At 41.3% G+C, this 23,678-nt stretch overlaps 1 protein-coding gene across 3 annotated transcripts in view; it reads left to right on the forward strand.

Moving 5' to 3' along the window:
* The window catches only part of PARG (poly(ADP-ribose) glycohydrolase), a 303,202-nt gene extending 287,515 nt beyond the window's left edge, over positions 1-15,687 (forward strand). For all 3 annotated transcript variants that reach the window (XM_075349011.1, XM_075349012.1, XM_075349013.1), the window contains 2 exons: positions 14,101-14,229; positions 14,918-15,687. In XM_075349011.1, coding sequence (XP_075205126.1) covers positions 14,101-14,229; positions 14,918-15,024 — 236 coding nt within the window. In that variant the 3' untranslated portion in view covers positions 15,025-15,687. The remainder of the gene's footprint in view (positions 1-14,100; positions 14,230-14,917) is intronic.
* The last annotated feature ends 7,991 nt before the right edge of the window (positions 15,688-23,678 follow it).

Below are 23,678 nucleotides of genomic sequence, written 5' to 3' on the forward strand. Positions count from 1 at the left end.
AACATTTGGGGGAAAAAAAGTGCGTCTTATGGTCCGAAAAATACGGTAATGAATCCAAACATGTGAAGCTCAGTGTTCTTTGTGCCTGAAATACTTCTTAATACTTTAGGGGAACCAAACAGAATTCTTGTGGTTTGAGGGGTTGAATAATAAATGACCCTCTGAATAAACTTTTCACAATTTAAAAAAAAAAAAAAATTAAAAAAGAAATAACATTCTTTTTTGCTGCAGTGCATTTCACACTTCCAGGCTGATCTACAGTCCAAATGTCACAATGCCAAGTTAATTCCGAATGTGTAAACCTGCTAAATCTGCAGGGGGTTGAATACTACTTGTAGGCACTGTATATAATACACATATATACATATATACACACATACATATATATATATATATAATATGTGTGTGTGTGTATATATATATATGTATATATATATATATATGTTTGTGTGTGTGTGTGTATATGCACACAGACACACACACGCGCTACTATCAAAGGCAACCTACAAAGCAGATATATACTCACAAATTTCGGCTACTTAACTTAAGGGGATGTATAATCACAGATGGTGTATTTGTATCAGGGTTTTGTAATGTTTTTAATTGAGCATTCAGATTTTACACTTTAGCATGACATCTCATGCATTCTGCAGTTCCCTCACTTCCTCTGCTGTGTAAACTAACACAGACACCAAGGTCATGACAGAAATGTCATGAAAAGTCAAGGTAGCAACCCTTTACACTCCCTTTGGGTAGGTTCACACACTGCGTTTTTTTTACGCTGCGTTTTTGCGGGGGAAAAAACGCACCCGCGGCCAAAAAATTGCGGGTGCGTTTTACCGAGATTTGCGTTTTGCTGCGTTTTTGCTCACACTGGTTTTATGCGTTTATTATCAGTGAACAATGCCATTAAAGATTGTTGAAGAAAAAAAAGAAAAAAAATGTCTGTCATTTCCTTCTTCAATATGTCCTTCATTCTCCACTAGTGTATGCAGGAGAGCAGACAGCTGCAGCACTACAAGGCTCGGCATGCTCCATCCAGGACTGTATGCTGGAGGGAGAGGCAGGGCGAGCAGAACTACAAGGCTTGGCATACTCCATCCAATAGTGTATGCAGGAGAGCAGACAGCAGCTGCAGAACTAAAAGGCTCAGCATCCTTCATCCAGGACTGTATGTAGGAGTGTTTTGCCCCCCAAAAAAATTCCATGGGCTTCGCCATATTTTTGTATGCTAGCCAGGTACAGCAGGCAGGTACGGGCTGTCCTCAACCCCCAGCTGCCTATTTGGGAACCAAAAATATAGGGAAGCCCTTTTTTTTTAATTTCATGAAATAAGAAAAAAAAAAAAAAATGACGTGGGCTTTGCCCAATTTTTGAGTCCAGCCAGGTACAGCTAGGCAGCTGTGGATTGGAATCCACAGTGCAGGGTGCCCATGCTTTCTGGGCACCCCCGCTGCGAATTGCAGCCCACAGCCACTTCAGAAAATGGCGCTTTCATAGAAGCGCCATCTTATGGCGCTGTATCCAACTCTTCCAGCTGCCCTGGTGACAGGTGGCTTCCTGGGTAATAATGGGGTTAGTGCTAGCTGTATATTATCAGCTAGCCCTAAGCCCGAAATCCATGGTGTCACGCCAGTATTAGACATGGCCACCATGAATTTCTAGTAAAGATAAAAAAAAAACACAACACACAGAAAAATATTTTTATTAGAAATAAAACACAACACAATTAGTGACTCAATCTTTTTTGAAATAAAGAGCCCCCCTCCGCAGTAATCCTGGGTCAAGGGTCCCGCACCGTCCAATCCGGATCCAATATCACCTGATCGGTTTGCTGGAAGGCAAAGCACTCAGATGATGTGTCAGGTTCAAGGGCCTGAATCGCATGACACAGCAGCTGATTGTATAAAAGCCGTTTGTACTGAAGCATCAGTGAAAAAAAAAAATACTCACTTATGTGCTGATTACCAGCAGCTCCTGGAGCGGAGTCTGATCCCGTCCGATTGCTGCAGGAGCTGCCAGTAATCAGTGATGAAGTCATCTAACTGCATCAGCTGATGGGTGAAGCCGGCCGGGCGCCGGCGTCACCACGAGACTTACGATCAGCTGACGCGTCAGGTGACCTCATCAGGTGATCCATCACCAGGTCCTGCAGCCATCGGATGTGCCCGGGGAGACTGCACACAGCCGGAGCGGCGGTAACTGGAGAGGAGCTGGGAGCGGACATGTACCGGGAGTCTGCAGACAGGTGAGTATGACATTTTTTTTTTCCTGCTGTTCACTTTTGATTTCACAGCTGCCTCAATCTCCTGCCCGTACATGGCGCCTCACGGGAGCAGACATGCACAGGACGGGAGGTGAACGCAGCGGTGGCGGTACTGGGAGGATTCACGCTTCTGTGTTTACTGACAGAAGGAATACTCTTCCTGTACATGTCACTTTACTACCCACACCTTGCATTTATAGCTGCGTTTTTAGTCATAGAAACGCACTACAACGCAGCTATATTTGCAATTTGCCTTTTTCATTGCATTTTTGAACATCATCTCATTGAACTGAATGGGTAGAAAACGTAGTGAAAAAACGCAAAAATTGACATGCTGCATTTTTGTGTGCAGCACAAAAACGCAGCTAAAAAAACACTGTGTGCAGACAGCAAAAATGAAAACTCATAGACTTTGCTGGGGAAGCAATGTCACAGCGTTTTCTGAGCAAAAACACACCCAAAAAACTCGCAAAAATGCCGCGAAAAACGCACTGTGTGAATTTACCCTTATACTTTTGTAGTGAATCGATCATTACAACATGTGGCAGAGAGTCCTGTAGTCTCTCTGCTCTTACAGTAAATAATCTGCATCTGTCAGTGATTAAACTTTCTTTCCTCTAGACCTAGAGAATGCCTCTTGCCACTGGTGTAGGCCAAGGTGTGAAAAGCTCGTTTTATGACTGGATGGTGCAGAAATTTGTATATTTGTACATTTTGTAATATGACCGCCCTGAAGACTTAATTTTTCCAAACTGAATAACCCACAAGTTTAATAACCTGTCTTGGTACTACAGCTCACCCATTTCCTTAAACTGAATCTGTCAGCAGGTTTTTGCTACGTAAGCGAAGGACAGCATGCTATAGGGGTTAAAAAATAAGAAACAACTGTGCTTCTCTTATTGGTGTGTTTGTGTGTATGCAATTGTTTACATTAACCAAAGGATTTATTACCCTGTTATTACCATTACACAACTAGAAAGTCACGTGCACACCAGTGTGGCACATCTCCTGCTGTGATTGACACCTCACACAATCTTTTTGCACCTTTTTGAATTCAGAATCTCATTGCCTACATTACAGTATGTTGCTGTCAGATAAGGTAGTAAAAACCTGCTGACAGATTCCGTTTTAATAACTTTGGTCGCCCTTGTCTGCACCAGCTCCAGTTCAGCTATGTTCCTTCCTAAGTTCCTTCTTATACACTGAAGCCCACATTTTGCTGCACTTTCTATGCAGATAATGAAAGCAGGAAGTGTGTTGTGCCCCCCCCCATGTGACCACCAAAATAAGTATTTTATTTTTTTTTTGTTCTTGCTGGCGTTTTTTTTTTCCAAGTTATCTACAACATGAGCATCTATATTAGTCATAATCCTGTATTGCCTTTTATGATTTAGTACAACTATAAGCACATAAACCTAATTTTTTTTTTTTCTTACATGTGATGTATTACCCCCTTCACGACCTTTGACATACATGTACGTCAAAGGTTATATTCCGGTCTTTCTCTGCGCATGAACAACTATTTAATTAGACCTCGTATATCTTTAACAGCCTTGGGTGGATCGAAGCTCCATCTGCGGATGTTAACTTGTTAAATGCCACTGTCAGAGATTAACACATGATGGTAGGTGGATGTGTCATTCCACGCTCCCCTTTGGCGTGCCCCTGACTAGGTCATGGGGCGCTAATGGATTACCATCACAGCCAGGGCTCTGCTGATGACCCCTGTGCCTGTTATGATTATCCTGTGAACACTTTCCTGTGGCCAGCATACATAGATTGTGATTTTATCTATACATAGCAATGCTAATGCACTGCACTGTACTGCACAAGTGATCAGACGATCGCAGCTTCAAGTTCCCTAAGAGGAGAGTTTTTCAAAATATCAAATAAAAACCACAAGTTTAAATTGTCCCCCCTTTCAGCCTTAATTTAAAAATAAAAAGTCTATTCTATCAAAATCTAAAATAAGTTTCTCAGATGATTTTAAACAGTGTAATAAGAAAATAAAACCTCTGAATTATGGGGTTTGGCCACCGCAAGAGGCGATCAAAATCATATCTGCCCCAAAATGGTATTTGTAAAAACGTCAGCTCAGGGCACAAAAACCATAAGCCATCACACAGCCCCATATCCCTAATGAAACTGTTAGGGTACTTTCACACGTGCGGTTTTTTTTACTTCAGTCGCAATTCGCCGTTTTGGAAAACAGCGCAATCTGTGAACGGATTTCGCTGCTTCCTATAGACTTGTATGGACGACGCATTGCGACTGATGGTCCTGCGTTGCATCCGCCGGCCGACTAGTTGTATCCACCGGGTGGAAAGAACGCAGCATGTTTTTCTGCGCTTCCCAGAGCGTAAAAAAAAAAACTCCTTGTGCTGGATTCCGTTGGCGTCCATTTTTATAATGGAAGCCTATGGTGACGGATTCCTGTGACGGATCCGTCTTTACACAACTGTGCATGCTCAGTTGAGTAAATTGCTGGGAAAAAAAGCTACAACGGATTCCGTTGTTTATCAGGATCTGTCGCATCAGTTGTGCCACTATATGCAACGCATCCTTTACATCCGTCACACAACGCAATGCAACGGATACCGTTCAACGCAAGTGTGAAACTAGCCTAACTGATCCCAGAATGTGGCAACAAAAGCAAAAAAATTCTGACAAATTTCCAAAATTTTCACTACTTAAATAAAAAGAAAACTACAGTATACATGTTTGTTTGGTATCTGCATACTCGTACTGACCTGCAGACATACTGCCAGGACAGCTTTACCATACAGTGAACATGGTACATGGGGAAAAAAAATTGTAAAATTTTACACTTTTGCAATTTCAACGCACTTTCATATTTTCTTTTTTCCGCTTTCCACTGCATTTCATGATAAAATGAATGATGTCCTTCAAAAGTACAACTCGTCCTGCGAAACATAAGCCTTTTATACAGCTGTGTGGACAGAAAAATAAAAAAGTTATGGCTTTTGGAAGAAGGGGAGGAAATAACGGAAAATCACAATGTAATGGAGGGGTTAAATGGAATCTGTCACCAAGTTTTTGCTATTTAATCTGAGAATAGACAGAGACCCTGATATCTGCAATGTCACTTACTGACCTGCTTCCTGTCATTTTGATAAAAATGTTTATTTTATCTGCTGTAGATCTAGCAGCTATTTGTATGCTGAGCTCTGTAACACCCCGCCCACACCACTGATTGGTAGTTTTCTGCCTATGCACAGTGTGTACAGAAAGCAGCCAGTCCGTGTTGGGGTGGGGTTATACAGAGCTCATGAATATGCTTGACTACCTGGCAGCAAGTTTACTAGTTCTCTAGTGATAAAATCACTGTTTTATCAGCAGGAGATAATAAAGACTAGAATGAGCAGCCCAGTAAGTGACACATGGCTGGAATCAGGGTGTCAGCTGCTACATTAGGCTGCTCTCAGATTAGGTGCATAAACTTGCTGACAGATTTCCTTTTAGAGGTACATAAAATATGTATTTTGAGCTCTGACAATAATCAGTGCAAGATTGCCACAATAATATTTTCCTACCAATACGTTGCTACATCGGGTTGTAAATCATCTGTCTCAAAGGAAAGAAGCTAATGATTGATTTGTCCTTCAGGTAAAAATCTGTACAACAAGCTATCCCAGGGAGGTTGTATGGAGAAGATTATAAAACACAGTGACACCTTGTACGATGTGGTTCAGACTAATGAAGTGTAGACAGGACAAATCACATTGTGGGGAGCGATGTCACCGCAGCCTTGAATCCAGGGTTTCTGGAGTTACAAGAGCCATCACATTGACTTCATATCATCTACTAATAATACGTGGCCTTTTAAGAAATATTTATGGAGTTATATGATAAACCTTACATAATGCAAATATTTTTTATCTTCAAATATGTTCATCAATGGGTTTTTGTATGGCTGTATTCAACCAAATATTTTTCACTACTTTTTATATAAAAACCATGTACTTTATTATAACAAATGCACATACATACATAAATTATTTAAAATCAGGGAGGAAAAGAAGGATAATTGGCCCTATTCTTTTCCTACCTCCAAAACAGGGGTCGGCGTCCTAATTGAAGAGACGCCCCCGTTCCACGACGACTGACCCTGAGTGTACCCTCCCTAATGGTTTTTGAGTGTAGTCCCCTTAAGAATGAAATTCCCCAACAGTAGTAACACCACAGTGAGGAAGAGGTGCTCAGTCAATAATGGCTAATTTGTCTGTATCACCAATATGACCTGTGGGGATTAGGGGCTTAGGGTTAGAAGCTGTCAGTAAGTCTCTGTGCTCAGTATTAGATATAGAGAATTAGATATTAATTAGTAATTGGCTATTTAAGAAATGCCCGACTAAAATTTCTAGCCGTATCAGAGACTGCCCGACGCGTTTCGCCCTTTAAACAGTTGAGGGCTCATCAGGGGCTTTGTAACTGTGTCTTGAAAACTTTCTTTTGGCAATTCCGTGCTGATAGACTCCTTTTTGTCACTTTGAGATGTATATGATATATGGGAATATTGGCTCACTGGTGGTACGTCCCAAGATGTGTCAGAATGAGGACATGACCTCCTTGGTGGATGATTCTCTTATCCGTGGTTTAGCACCGATGTGCCCAGGGTGTAGCTAAACTTTGGTCTCAGGCGCCAGATTGTTCCACTTTTCTGGTATATGTCTGTCTATTACGATTCTATAGCTCCATAATGCCTTTGACTGTTAGGTATGACTCATGTAGTTACCACAATAAACGTACCGTCAGTAAAAAACAACCTTGCCTGAGTTTAAGGAGATTAATGCCTCCAGGCGGGCGATCCCCAGGATATCCTGTACTGGTTTAGTACTGTCTTCTGTGTTAACAGACAGTAACCAACATATTCTTGGTCCTGATTAACGTCCCACAATGGGGTAACGGTGAAGGAATCCACCGCAACAGGTATCTTCTCTGGTCTGTATGGGGAGTCCCAGGTCTGATGTTCAGTGATTGCTATCGGGTTGTAAATCATCTGTCTCAAAGGAAAGAAGCTAATGATTGATTTGTCCTTCAGGTAAAAATCTGTACAACAAGCTATCCCAGGGAGGTTGTATGGAGAAGATTATAAAACACAGTGACACCTTGTACGATGTGGTTCAGACTAATGAAGTGTAGACAGAACAAATCACATTGTGGGGAGCGATGTCACCGCAGCCTTGAATCCAGGGTTTCTGGAGTTACAAGAGCCGTCACATTGACTTCATATCATCTACTAATAATACGTGGCCTTTTAAGAAATATTTATGGAGTTATATGATAAACCTTACATAACGCAAATATTGTTTATCTTCAAATATGTTCATCAATGGGTTTTTGTATGGCTGCTCATGAATATTCACTAAAGATTTTTATACCTGCCCAGCTTTCTTGGAATTCTCCATGGTAGGTTGACACAATATAGAAGAGCTGGAAATTTACTTCTGGATTTGATCAGATAAAATTTGCAGCGGAAGAAATATTCCCATATTATACCTTTTTATGGTTACTGCCAGGTAGCAATATGACGTGAATCCTCGCTACTAGTAGCCGCTGCCTGGTTATCCGCTACAGCAGTGATCCTTTAATCACTTTGGTTTGAAGCCAAGATCAGATTCGCACATATAGTCATGACCCAGCCCTGGATATCAGTGGGTAAGTGAGGATTGTGTCTACAGCTATCATTCCCGACTATCATTTCAGCCCATCAAATGTCAGCCTGGGTCCTGACTACTATTCTATACAAAATCACAGCTGTAAAGTGCTAATAACCGTACTAAAGTGTAAAATAAATATCCTCTTAGGATAATCACTTTAAAAAAAAAAAAACTCCCGGTAGAAAACTCTTTAAAGTCTGCAGGCATGTACTGTATTTAGCTACTCCCTGACTTTATATATCTTTTCTGATTCCAGGTCCTCCATAAATGTCTCTGCTCAGTTGAAAGTGGGCCACCCTTTAGCATTGCCAATGTGACACGTGTAAAGCACATTTCCCAGAAGCCCCCTGCTTCTTCATGCTTCTGAATAAAGCTATTGGTGGTTTAGTGGCTGGTACTTGCTCAGTGTATCACACAGCTGGGGGGTGCTGTTGTAAAGGAGAAGTTGGCAAATAGTGCCCCTGTCCATCCTGTGCAATCATGCATGTGCTATCTCGCTAAAAGGAGAGCCAGTATCTACTGAGCATGTGCAATATGTTATGAAACAACTATAGGACCCATCCATGGGCAGTAAGGTGGGCAAAAGCCTCTGATGTGCAGGTTTCTGGTAGTGTTATCTGGAGCAGCGGGCACTTCTGATAATTAAGTATAATTGGCAACTTTATTTTAGGGTGCCACATTGCTGTGATTTACGTTCTGGTTTAAAACCCTGAGCAGACATATATTACAAGTTTGAAAAATTGCACATTTTAATCAAAATTGTTTTGTTGAATAAACGTAAAACTTATCAACTTAAATTTACTAATAATTTAACCGTAACTGTGAAGATAACTTCTCAGAACCACTTTTGGATGCGGAAAGCTGTTCCCAGGTTATTCTACCGCGTCATATACCAGATTTGAATTTCCAATGTAAAACCAGATTGTTTTTTGCATCCACTTCTGATGATATTTCTTTTCAATACATATAATGTAGATCTAGGACTATGTGGTATATACAAACTAAACATGATAAACATTTATTTGAAGGCGGTGTGGTGTATCTAGTTTTCTGCTTGGATCACCTATATTAGCAGTCACTTTCACACAAAATTGTATGAAGGTATAAAGTGCCCTGTGATATTTTTGATTGAGCCAGGCATTAATAAAAGAAAAAATATATATATTTATTTTGTAATGTGTTACTATCAATTGAAATATGTAGTGATTTGGGTACACGTCAAAGTAGAAAAAAAAATTGTCCCTGCTGCCAGAGGAGCAAAATCTCTCTCTCCTCCAGTGCTGGACCCACGTCTTCCTGATTGCCCTGGTGCTATGGCAATCTGTTTAATAATGAGTTAATGGATTAGTCATGTCAGGCGTTTGACTGCCCCTCATCACTAATCTGTAAGTAAAAGTAAATAAACACAAACGCCGAAAAAATCCTTTATTTGAAATAAAAAGCAAAAAAAAACCCTTTCTCCACTTTATTAACCTTCCCATACACCCCTCCACGTCTGACGTAATCCACACCAGGTCCCACGATGCTTCCAGCACTGCTATATCTGACGCTCACACTGAGCGCCATAGAACAAGACTGCCCACTGTAAGCGCCACGCACCAAGTAAAGTGAGCCACACGATAAGCAGTGACCTCACTCAGGTCATTTTCGGCCACAGCTGAAGTCCTTCACCTGTGACTGCAAATCAGGCTGCCGTGACTGAAGTGAGCTGCATGATCAGCGGTGATGTCATTCAGGTGAGTCCTCCACCTGCGGCTCACTTCAGTCGCGGACTCCAGGACACATGGATTCCCGCTGTGACCGCAAATCATCCAAGTGACATCACCGCTTATCGCGCTGCTCACTTCACTTGCTGAGTGGAGCTCACAGCAGGCAGTCATGTTCTATGATGCTCGCTGTGACAGGACAGGGATGTAGCAGAGCTGTAACGCCGTGGGACCTCGTGTGGATTATGTCGTACATGGAGAGGTGTTTGGGGGGTTAATAAAGTAGTGGAAGAGGGTGCTTTTTTTGTCTTATTTTGAAATAAATGTGTTTTGGGGTGTTTGTGTTTATTTACTTTCACTTACAGATCTGTGATGGGGGGGTGTGTCTCATAGACACCCACCATCACTAACCTAGGGCTTAGTTGCAGCTGTGGGGTGTTAACTCCTTATTGCCACCGCACCAGGGCAGCAGGATGCGCCACTTATGGGACGGCAATGGGCTGCTATTGTTAGGCTGGAAAGGGCCAAATAATAATGGCCCTTCACACCCTAATATCAGCCCCCAGTTGTCTGCTCTACATTGGCTGGTTTTAGAAAAATGGGGGGGACCTCACGTCATTATATACAGTGCCTACAAGTAGTATTCAACCCCCTGCAGATTTAGCAGGATTACACATTCGGAATTAACTTGGCATTGTGACATTTGGACTGTAGATCAGCCTGGAAGTGTGAAATGCACTGCAGCAAAAAAGAATGTTATTTCTTTTTTTTTTTTTTTTTTTTTAAATTGTGAAAAGTTTATTCAGAGGGTCATTTATTATTCAACCCCTCAAACCACAAGAATTCTGTTTGGTTCCCCTAAAGTATTAAGAAGTATTTCAGGCACAAAGAACAATGAGCTTCACATGTTTGGATTAATTATCTCTTTTTCCAGCCTTTTCTGACTAATTAAGACCCTCCCCAAACTTGTGAACAGCACTCATACTTGGTCAACATGGGAAAGACACAAAGGAGCATTCTAAGGCCATCAGAGACAAGATCGTGGAGGGTCACAAGGCTGGCAAGGGGTACAAAACCCTTTCCAAGGAGTTGGGCCTACCTGTCTCCACTGTTGGGAGCATCATCCGGAAGTGGAAGGCTTATGGAACTACTGTTAGCCTTCCACGGCCTGGAGAGCCTTTGAAAGTTTCCACCCGTGCTGAAGCCAGGCTTGTCCGAAGAGTCAAGGCTAACCCAAGGACAACAAGGAAGGAGCTCCGGGAAGATCTCATGGCAGTGGGGACATTGGTTTCAGTCAATACCATAAGTAACGTACTCCACCGCAATGGTCTCCGTTCCAGACGAGCCCGTAAGGTACCTTTTACTTTCAAAGCGTCATGTCAAGGCTCGTCTACAGTTTTTGCTCATGATCACTTGGAGGACTCTGAGACAGACTGGTTCAAGGTTCTCTGGTCTGATGAGACCAAGATCGAGATCTTTGGTGCCAACCACACACATGACGTTTGGAGACTGGATGGCACTGCATACGACCCCAAGAATACCATCCCTACAGTCAAGCATGGTGGTGGCAGCATCATGCTGTGGGGCTGTTTCTCAGCCAAGGGGCCTGGCCATCTGGTCCGCATCCATGGGAAGATGGATAGCACGGCCTACCTGGAGATTTTGGCCAAGAACCTACGCTCCTCCCATCAAGGATCTTAAGATGGGTCGTCATTTCATCTTCCAACAAGACAACGACCCAAAGCACACAGCCAAGAAAACCAAGGCCTGGTTCAAGAGGGAAAAAATCAAGGTGTTGCAGTGGCCTAGTCAGTCTCCTGACCTTAACCCAATTGAAAACTTGTGGAAGGAGCTCAAGATTAAAGTCCACATGAGACATCCAAAGAACCTAGATAACTTGGAGAAGATCTGCATGGAGGAGTGGGCCAAGATAACTCCAGAGACCTGTGCCGGCCTGATCAGGTCTTATAAAAGACGATTATTAGCTGTAATTGCAAACAAGGGTTATTCCACAAAATATTAAACCTAGGGGTTGAATAATAATTGACCCACACTTTTATGTTGAAAATTTATTAGAATTTAACTGAGCAACATAACTTGTTGTTGGTTTGTAAGATTTATGCATCTGTTAATAAATCCTGCTCTTGTTTGAAGTTTGCAGGCTCTAACTTATTTGCATCTTATCAAACCTGCTAAATCTGCAGGGGGTTGAATACTACTTGTAGGCACTGTGTGTATATATATATGTGTAAATTTGTATAAATGTGTACATTAAAGTACAGATGTGAATAATACATTTGATTTAAAATTGCACATATATTGTTGAGGCAACAACTGTTTTCTATTTGTACTCGTTTAGGATTGAGATAAATGGCATCTCCTCATCGGCGAGATTGATATGTCATGATGGAACAAACACTGGTAGAAAGACTTATTTAATCAGGCAATTAATTTAGCCAAGCTTCATCACACGCATTTTATCACTAGTTATAATGAACTCCATAAGAATGGGCGGTAATGGCTTGTATACCATTAATCAAGATCAGATTAGACTAATATATATAATTATAATTTTATTTTTTTTTCTTTTAATAAAGCAAATAAAATTAAAAAGCATGGAATCCCCTCTGTTTTTCATAACCAGGTGCCAAGGCAGATAGCTGAGGGTTATAGTTGCTGTTGTTCCTATGCTGGATATGAAAAATGGGGGGGACCCAATGTCATTTTTCTTTACCCCTAAAAATTAAAAAAAAAAAAAAAAAAGAACAGCTATTGTTATTTCTTTCTTATGTATTCTATAGGTTTTTTCTTTCTACCTATCCTTTTCTTTCTATTTTTTTCTATCTATCCATCTATTCTAGCCAACAATTATTCTATCCTATCCTATTTTGTTTCCCCTTTAAAAAAACGCATTAACAAAAATGCGGCAAAAATGCTCCATCTTTCCAATAGTTTTCGGGTGGTTTTTTTTGTTACATTTCCAGGCTCTCTGTGACAAGGTGCAGTTTTGGTTGCAGTTAAAACTGCAGCGTGTGCATATTAAGATAACCACTTAGTGACTCCCCTAAAGAAACCACTAAAATGCCATATGTCTATAAAACTTCATTTTATTAAATCATTTAAAATTCATGACAGTATATGTTTGGCAATAAATTAGGGCAGTAGAAATCGCAATTGCAAACCCCTCCTAACTCAGAAGGGGTGAATGCGGGCACACAAAGACATACATGCAGGTCAATTACCAGCATACATAATATTTGTATAGCTAAGTGGTCAAATATATGGGAAGAATTACAACAAGAGTATTTAAAGTTGTTTTTACCCACACAACAATACCAATAGCCACTCAAAAACCAATGATCACACTTGAATGTAAGTCATGTATACATAACAGGACATCCCTCATATATTTGTGCAGCAGAATATAAACCATACGGTGGGGCCCAGGGGAGAGGTACAATCCTCTAATTGATTCAGATTTTGCCCCAAAATTAGTCCAAAATTACGGCCTCCACCCCCTACCAGGCTTAAACCCCTGCTACCACTCCGGGGTCAGCCCCCATTTCCAGGCTCTCTGTGACAAGGTGCAGTTTTGGTTGCAGTTAAAACTGCAGCGTGTGCATATTGCCTAAACTGACCTGCGGTGCCTGTTTTACATCCGCAGCATCTTAACTTTTTTATTTGTGAATTTTCCAAATAGACTTGAATTAGGTTTAGGGAAATCTGCAGGTTAAAAAAATCATGTAATCTGCACATGACTGTATCAATATAGTTTGTCAAAGCCAAATACCAGGAAGTTTATAACAAAATAAAATAAAGATCCTTTTATTTAAAATGATATGCCAAAAATGTCTAAAATCACATGTTAAACACTAAAAAATGCTATGAAAAAAATTAAAAATACCTGAATTTAGCTCATGGATACAAAAAAAATCTGTAACATCAAAAACTCAGTAAATACTCATGATGGGAATGTAGCCGGAGAGGGTAATGTTTCTAGGCAGTTATTTTTCCATTTAGTAACCATGGAAAACAGGGTAACCTCTTGTGTGTTGTAGTGTCTATAATTACAAGTCGTCTCTCTGCATCTGATAGACCAATGTATTTTGGTAAAAGCTGGAAAAAAACATGACCATCATGAAAAACCAACACTGTAGGAGCAATTTCCTATGGCTCTCATTGTATAAGCGCAGCTTCCTTACATTTTGTATACAGCTTCCCTCCGCTACATAGGATTTCCAGAATATTTTGGGACTTTGACATATAACTGTGTATTTAGAACTATGTTTGGATGTTTTCAGGAAATGTTCGTGATGAATCTCAGTGCCGTATTGCCAGAAACAATAGAAAATCAAATTCCAAACATTTTGCAACCACTTCCCTAAATAAGCCATGTTCTGTTAACTGTCAAATATTTATAATTTCTTACCCGTTTTTTATTTTTCAGCCTTAATTCAGCTTCTGGCCGCTGCAGAGACTGGGCGAGATGTTGTGTATTTTACCTTTGGTGACAAGGAGTTAATGGAAGATGTTTACAAAATACACGACTACCTAATTGAGAGAGATCAAACTGTCGGTGAGTGCTTTATATTGGGACTTACACATATCTAACACTTAAAATCTACTCACTCAGCTGTAGTCCCTGTATAGATGGAAGTGATGAGCGAACTGATCGATGATCTGGTGCTCTTAGATTATACTCATTAAGTCCTTGTAGAACTCAAGCATTTTTCCGGAAAATCAGCAAAAAATGCTCGAGTTCCCCATTGACTTCCATGATACTATGTAAATGAGTACAGAGCACCGAACAGTTTGCTCATCACTAATGTGCAGCACAGCAACTCTGGTGAAAATGAGAGCAGAGGGTTTTTTTCTTTTTGCTCCCACCTTTCCTTGCATGTAACTGCACTGACTGGCATTTTGTCATAGTTCATGTTGTTGAAAGCAATACATTGGGCAAAATAAAAGTAAAGCTTGTGCCAGGACACGTGTTCTTGCTACCACTACAGTTACCGGCCTGTATAGTCTGGTCTGGGACGTTGGTTGACTCAAGCTAGAGCCTAAATGTCTCTCTGCAGGTGTAGTCTTCCATGAGCTATTGGAGTGACCTCCTAGAAGACAGCAGTGTCCCCAGATTTCCATGGACTTTAGCCATAATATCACATGTATTGTCTTGTGAGACCTTTACTTTTCTATCCAATGTTTGGTCACATCTGTGTTATTTTTGCTTTAACTGTACCGGTTTTTATATTTTTCTTTTTCAGGTGACATCTACAGGCTGCTGCATAGGTATTACAACGAAGTATGCAAAAATTGTTCCACGTCAAGACCAGAGACAAAGTTGTATCCATTCATTTACAACAAATGTTAACCCTGAGTCATGGCGCAAAGGACTCTTATAGCAAAATCATTGCTTTGCTCTCTTCCACTTTATTAACCTGTTTGAACTGCTGGGTGTAATATACAGATTAGTATAACCAGTGTATATAACAGTGCAATTTAGTCTTCTGTGCTTTTCAAAATGAGATCCTCTTAGGGCTGTGTTTCTATTACGTTTTTAAGATGTAATGCTTGATTGGAAGATTTTTTTCCATTGATTTTTCTTATTTCAAATTTCATAATTATTTTTAGATTCTTACAAGGGACAATACATTACTGTGCCAACCACTGAATGTCCATATTATATGTGGTTGTAGATACTGACACTGCTTCATCCATTTGATAAGACCACAATGGGGAAAGTTCTAGTTCAACAGTCCTAAAGGGACAGGTTTAAAAGAAAAAAAAAAAAATTGCAACTGTGTCTTAATCACTCCCCAAACCATTGGTGGCTACTGATATCACTGGAGTGGTAACTCGCCAGTAGTGCCTCCGGACCCCTCTCCCTTGTGAACAATCATTTGGATAAACCAGTGCATCACTACAGTGCACATGGCTTAACTATGGTGGACTTGCACATGCTGTTGTTTTATGAAAACAGAATATTACACTTGATTCCAAGTAATCAGTATGGTTAATAAAATATAAGAATGATGCTTGTTAGTTTGTGTTTCTTTGGGGTGGGATTATCTGAAGTTTTGTCATGCATTTTCTCCAATGTAAGGGACTGCATCATGGGCTCAACTGGATATTTAGGACAACAGAATACAGTGGCATGCCAAATATCCTGAATTTACTGATGAACTACCAAAATGACATGGCAAAAGACAAGTCATTTTATTAGACCCAGCCCTGAACTATAGTGACATATGGACTAGTCAGTCATAATGGCACAAATTTATTAGAAGACTAGCTGTAGTACTCGGGCGTTGGCCGGGATAGTAACTCTGTCTCTCCCCCAGTCTGTGTCTGTGTGTCAATGTCCGTCTCTTTCCTTGTCTGTCTGTTTCTATCTCTGTCTGTATTTGCATCAGTCTCTCTCTCTCTCTCTCTCTCAATCTCTGTATCTGTCTGTCTCTTTGCCCGGCTGTCTCTTTGCCCGGCTGTCTCTTTGCCCGGCTGTCTCTTTGCCCGGCTGTCTCTTTGCCCGGCTGTCTCTTTGCCCGGCTGTCTTTGCCCGGCTGTCTCTATCCGTCTCACCACCGACATCTTTTTACCTCACACATAAGCTTCGTATACTAACAGTTTATTTTGTTCCTATAGCAACCACTGACAGTTGCTATTTATAGCCAGGAGCTCCCAGCTTCATTCAGATTAATGGAGGCAGGATTTTTGTAGAGTAACTGGAAAGAACGGGGTTACATTTTCCTGCCCAAACATAGTCTATGACGTTCCCTGAGTCACATGGAGTGTCTGTGCAAAATTTTGTGATTGCGACGGTGCGGATTCTTTTAGCGGACACACACATACACATACACACATACATACACACACACACACACACACACACACACACACACATATATATACACACACACACACACACACATACATATATACACACACACACACACACACACACACACACACACACACACACACACATATATATATACACACACACACTGAGCTTTATATATTAGATATAGCAGAACTTGGTCACTGTATTTTCAGACCGACTATTAAGCCCAAATATGAACTGCAAATTGTTATATAAACATTGTGTTGCCCACGAAAAAGTATCCCCCACAACTGATCTCCCTTCTATCCATCCTGCTGTTCAGCTGCCAAGTGAAAAGTCATCTATGGCAGCAGAGACTGTTTTGTAGATTGCAGGGACTGGGGGCAGGTCTTATTCTGGAAACAGAAAGGTCGGTCTTTCCATTCAGGATCGGCAAGTTATTTGACAACGGTAGGAGCAATTCACGCCACAGTGAATGAAAGGGAGATGCAGCACCTATAGTGCTTAATAAAAACGCTGATGCAGAGGAATTGTCCATGACAAACTGTTTGAGACTGATATATGGGCAGCAAAAGTCATTTTAAAAACTTATGTTCTGAGAGATGAGGACATCAAAACCCTGTTTTAACTAGAATTCTCTTTTTAATGGAAAGGTACACTTTAAGGATCTTCATTGGAGGTATAGGGAACCTGTCGAGTAATTTCTTGTTGCCCAGATCATGAGCAGCATGACTTACAGCATGGCTGAGCGATTGTAGCCAGGTTTATATTTTGCTGAAATGCTCCAGTGTTTCAGGGAACATCTACTTTAAAGATCCAGCCAGAGATAGTAGCTGAAGACCAGGCTAGTCAATTGCTACCTCAGTAGGCACTTAGTAGCCCACCTGCAGGAGATTGACTGACTGGTCTCTCGCTTGTATGTTCATAGGGAGATACTTGAGTCTCTAGGAGTGCTGGGGGTGAGGCGGACTAGTCCTCTCCCCAGCTGGATCTTAAAAGTAGTTTTTTTGGAAACTCTGCAATTCATGCTGCCTGCAATTTGCATGACAAGTTGTATGTTAAAGTCAGTCAGAAGAAATAGCATTCATTGCAAGTGAATATCCAACTTCTACTAATGGAGTACACAAACCATAGAGATAAGGTAGAATGTCCTCCTCACATTCCCATAAACATGAAATGGTTCATGTCATCTGTAAGGATATCGTGAAGTAAACCAGTCTGATAACTATGGCAGAGGTTTATCGCGGGAAAACTAAAGGATCCTACATAGAAGTGCAAAGGCCATATTCCTATTTTCCTCTACATCATCTCTAAGAGGAGGGCCCTCTGAAACATATTAGATTCAATTACAAGTGCATCTCAATAAATTAAAATATAAAGTTAATTTATTTCAGTAATTCAATACAAAAAGGGAAAAACACTTGAAATAGATCACCATTTGTAATGACTATATAAAGTGTTTATTTCTGTTAATGATTATGGCTTATAGCCAATGAAAACTCACAAGTCATTATCTCATAAAATTAAAATGACCACAAAACACCTGCAAAGGCTTCCTAATCATTTAAAATGGACCCTTAGTCTGGTTCCGTAGGCTACATAATCATGGGGAAGACTGCTGACTTGACGGTTGTACAGAAGGCAGTCATTGACACCCTCCACAAGGAGGGTAAGCCACAAAAGGTCATTGCTAAAGAAGCTGGTTGGTCACGGAGTGCTGTATCCAAGCATATTTATGGAAGGTTATGTGAAAGGAAAAAGTGTGGTAGAAAAAGGTGCACAAGCAACCGGGATAACTGAAGCCTTGATAGGATTGTTAAGAACAGGCCATTCAAAAATTTGGGGGGAGATTCATAAGGCGTGGGCTACTGCTGGAGTCTGCACTACAAGAGCCACCCCACACAGACGTATCCAGGACATGGGCTACAAGTGTAGCATTCCTTGTGCCAAGCCACTCATGACCAATAGACAATGCCAGTAGCGTCTTACCTGGGCCAAGGTGAAAAAGAACTGGACTGTTGCTCAGTGTCCAAGATGTTGTTTTTAGATTAAATTAAATTTTGCATTTCATTTTGAAATCAAGGTCCCAGAGTCTGGAGGAAGAGTGTAGAGGCACACAATCCAGGCTCTTTTGAGGTCTAGTGTGAAGTTTCAACAATCAGTGATGGTTTGGGGAGCCATTCCATCTGCTGGTGTAGGTCCACTGTTTTATCAAGACCAAAGTCAGCGCAGCCATCTACCAGGAAAGTTTAGAGCACTTCATGCTTCCCTCTGCCGACAATCTTTTTGGAGATTGACATGTCATTGTCCAGCAGGACTTGGCACCTGTCCTCGCTGCCAAAAGTACCAATACCTGGTTTAATAACCACAGTATCACTGTGCTTTATTGGCCAGCAAACTCTCCTTACCGAAACCCCATAAAGAATCTATGGGGTATTGTCAAGAGGAGGATGAGAGACACTAGACCCAACAATGTAGATTAGCTGAAGGTTGCTATCAAAGTAACCTGGGCTTCCATAACACCTCAGCAGTGCCACAGGCTGATCACCTCCATGCCACGCCGCATTGATGCAGTAATTCATGCAAAAGTAGCCCTGACCAAGTATTCAGTGCATTTACTGTACAGACTTTTCAGTAGGACAACATTTCTGAGTTTAAAATATTTTTTTTTTAAGTTGGTCTTATATAATGTTCTAATTTTCTGAGATGACGCTTGGGTATTCATTGGTTGTGAGCCATAATCCTCAACATTAACAGATATATAAACACTGAAAATAAACATTGAAATAGATCACTGTTTGTAATAGCTCTATCTAATGTATAAAGTGTGTGTGTGTGTGTGTGTGTGTGTGTGTGTGTGTGTGTGTGTGCTAAAGGAATCCGCACAGTCACATTTACAATCACAACATTTTTCACAGACACCTCATTTGACTCATGGAAAGTCATAGACTATGTATTGAAGGGAAAATTTAACCCCACGCTTTACAGTTTGCCAAACAACCTGTTTTCATTAAAGTTAATAGAGCTGGGAGCTACAGGTCATTAATAGGCGCTCTGGTTGCTTTAGGCAACAAAGGATAGTCTTAGTATAAGAAGCTTGTGTGCAGTATTATGATTTAAATAGAGAGACAGATGGTGACAGAGAGGCAAACAGGGAGAGATAGAGACAGAAAGAGGGAGACAGAGGCAGGCAGACAGACAGAGACAGGCAAAGACAAACAGAGCTAGAGACAGACAGAGAAATGCAGACAGAGACAGACAGAAAGGCAGAGCAAGATAAACATACAGGGAGAGTGGGAGAGAGAGATAAAGACAGTTACTATCCCGGGCAATGCCTGGTACTACAGCTAGTCTAATATGTGTTTCCCTTTTGTATTAAATTGCTGAAATATAACTTTTTAATGATATTCTAATTTATTGAGATGCACTTGTAATGTGCCTATTTTCTGTGAGGGCCTCTAGTAGATGTTGCAGTAGGTGGAGAGAAGAAAAGAACCCAATGACTTTTCTTAGTACTTCTACAGACCCTTATATGTAGCCTATATACTTATTCGGTATGGAGCAAAGGTTATGGTAAGACTGTAATAAAAGATTTCTTGTTACTATTCAGATTCTGCAGTTTTCAAAGGGAACCTGTAAAGTTATTGTTTGTTTTTCCCAACCAACATTTTTGCATTTCCTTCATATTAATAAATTAGTATCCTGGAGAGTTGAACAGAGATGGGTCTTTAAATAACTGCCCTCAAACGTATGGTGGGCTGTGATCTCAGTAAGTGTTCCCACTGCTGGTGTCTGTGGGTTTTCTGATTTATTTGACCTTTCCCTCATCTGCACAAAAATAAATAAAATATGTTCCATTTATTAATTTGTAAGCTGCCATCACTTAGTGTTCAGATGCAAGTTTATTTTGGCTCCTCTGCTTGTAAACCATATTAATGTTCTATGATGTACATAATATCCATATTATATATGAATAGGAGTTCATGCATTCCCACTGGCTATCTGGGTGCATTTAGCAAAAATAGGCCACTGGCCCTGACAATAAAACATATCTAATCACACCGCCTCCATCTTATGTAACATTTAGTATATTTTCACTGTTTAACATATCGTGACATTGTAGACAGAGAGAGAATTTAGAAAGTACTGGTATTTTTTGGAAAAAAAACAAAACACAACAAATTGACCTAAATGTTATGAATCCAGTATAACAAACAATTGACTTTAATTCCAATGGCAAAACCAATGAAGTAATTGACCCACTGACTGAATAAAGTGTCAAAAGCTGATGAAATACATGAAAAATGGTATTGCAAAACTTTTAAAAACGTTAGTTGCCCGAAAATTTAGAGATTACCTTGTCGTTGTTTTCGGGCTCATTTGCATTGATCAATACATTTGCTAAACATGTCTACTATTTTCAAATATTCATAGCAGTTTTGCAATACCATTTTTCATGTATTTCATTTTTTCCAGATAGCTAAATGTATTTTTCATTGTTCGTAGTATCTCTATAGCAATAATGCTTTACTATTTTTCATGTTTATATTTTTTTTAGTAGTTAGTGTGCAGCTTATTATCTTTTCCCATTACTGAGACAGGAGATGAGTGGCTACTGATAAGATTCTAGCTCTTGATAAAATGGAGAGGAGGATGGATGAGCTCTGCCTCTAGATCCTACCACTGCCTCTAGCGCCTACCTCCTCCGGCCTACATAGGAGATGGCATTTGCTATGGATACAATTCTATCTCAGTAATGGGAAAGTCTTCACTGAATGCAGATTTTAACTCAGAATTGAGAAATTTGATAATGACTGATCCATTTTGGCAGAGAGAGAATCTGACATCAACCCCATTTATTACACTGTTTGCCACCGCAACAGGGCAACAGGAAGAGCGAAGGTGAAGCGCCGGGATTGGTGCATCTAATGGATGCGCCACTCCTGGGGTGGCTGCGGCCTGCTATCTTTAGGCTAGGGAGGATCCAATCCCCATGGGCCTCCCCAGCCTGAGAATACTAGACTACAGCTGTCCGCTTTACCTTGGCTGGTGATCGAATTTGGGAGGATCCCACATTTTTTTTTTCTTGTAATTATTCATTTAATTTTGAAATAAATAATTTAAAATAACAGTGTGAGGTGCCCTTTGTTTTGGATTGCCAGCCAAGGTAGAGCTGTCAGCTGAGGTCTGCATTTGTCTGTTTCACCTTAGCTGGCTACAAAATATAAGGGGGACCCCATGTCGTGTTTTTTGGGGAAAATAATGAATTTGGAGCGCAAAACAAGCTTAAACACCCTTTAGTACACTAAACGGTGCAAGCTCACAAAATGCAAGGGAGTGGGACATTATATATGTTTTGCACATCTATCTATCCAGCTTTTGACCGTATGTAAAACTCCCTGTTAAAAGTGCATGTCACACGAAGACTAGGTGAGCGGAAAAAATTAACTCACATAGTACTCATATAACATACGGAATGACACTTGCATCTCACTCGCATCTCACTCCAAGACCTTTCAGAAGCAAAAATGGAGCTATATTTTATATGAAGATGTGACTGCACCCTTATTTCAAATAATGTGGTCCCTTTGAAGAGCCTGAGTCAGTGACAGCTATCCCTAATTTGCTACTGTAGCGCCCCTGAGATTGGTCGCTACAGGGTATATCATTATATCCTTCCCTGGCAGGTCAAGATGTTAATCTAGTAAGTTCTACACACCTCACACCACCATACAGCAGGGAGAAGCAATCACTAGGAAAGGGTTAACAATGTTTCTACAGACACAGGAAGTGACTCAGCTAGTTCTTAGCAGACCCAGGTTGCCATAGCAACTTGCAAAAGTAGGGGCATGAGCAGTTAGGAGTAGAAAACTGTTTCACTTTACCTCAGAATAAGCTTGGACACGAGACAGAGCAGATGCACAGTGGTGCAGCTCCCTGAAGGGGAGGCTGTCAGGCCTTCAGGGAGGCAGAACAGAACTGTCTGGATGTAACACCGAACAGACAGCTCCACCAAGCTGGGGGCCAGTAACATTTAGAGAAACTGGACCCGGCACCTGTAATAATAGACTAAAAGGGAGCAGTCGCCAGAGAGATGGGACTGGGCACAAGAGAGGTATAGTTTGCGTGACCGAGGTGCGGCAGCAGAGAGGGAGCCTGAGAGAGGGGGATAGAGGTCCGACCCACGAGAAGCCAAGGCTGCTGGCCGTGCGGACCGAGACCGGGGAAGAGTACAGAGTTGTTCATGGAGGAGAAAGTCCACATATTACCCTAACCGGATCCAGCCTCTGACCTGCCCGGGATGCAACCGGAGTCTCTGATGGCGAGGACCAGCACCCGGAGTGCCATACCATCTGAGCCAGTAAATAAAGTGACTGGAACCCGCACCTGGTGACTTTGTAACTGCCACTGTCCTACGCTTTGGCGCTCCCGTGGACTGCCACCCCCATTCTCACCAACCTCCCGGGGTACCCCGCTCTGCCCGTAGGGAGCAATACTATCCCGACTGCACATAACACCTGCCCCGGAGAGAGAGACTGCAGCGGTGGCTATTTCCTGGCTGCATACCGCGGGTGGCGCTGCGAAGCATCCCCATTCCCCATCCAGTACTGCCCCTGGGAGAGGACTAGTCACAGGAAGGGTTGGCGGCGGAGGAGGCTGATATCCCAGTCACCGCTGCAACTGGTGACACACATCCCAGGGGCCCGTCACCCTCCTTCCATGCCCATTTGTATTGGACACTTGTCTGTTTTCTGTTCTTATTTAACATGTAGCCGACGGGGTCACAAAACCGGGTCAGGCCAGTCACAGCTACCCCAAGGAACCACTGGCCCGGTGGCAAGTACCCTAAGGCACCGTAGACTCTACACTACTAATTTCTGTTTTCAAAGTAACTAACTCCATGAAGTCTGTTGCATAATATAATCATTGAATGCTTGCTGTTGCTCATTCACAAAGTTCAGCTTAGGCTTCCTTCGCACACCTGTCTAAATAATGCACGTGTATGTGTCATCCATGTGGCATGTAACGGAAAAAAAATGCATGACACTGAAATTAATGTTTTTTAATTTGTTAAAGATGTGCAAATATAGATAGATAATAATTTGATTTTTTGATTAATAGTAAAAAAAAAAAACCTATGGGCTTCACCCCATTTTTGATAACCAGCAAAAGTAAAGCAAACC

This window comes from Anomaloglossus baeobatrachus, chromosome 5 (assembly GCF_048569485.1).
Source record: "Anomaloglossus baeobatrachus isolate aAnoBae1 chromosome 5, aAnoBae1.hap1, whole genome shotgun sequence".
NCBI lineage: Eukaryota > Metazoa > Chordata > Amphibia > Anura > Aromobatidae > Anomaloglossus > Anomaloglossus baeobatrachus.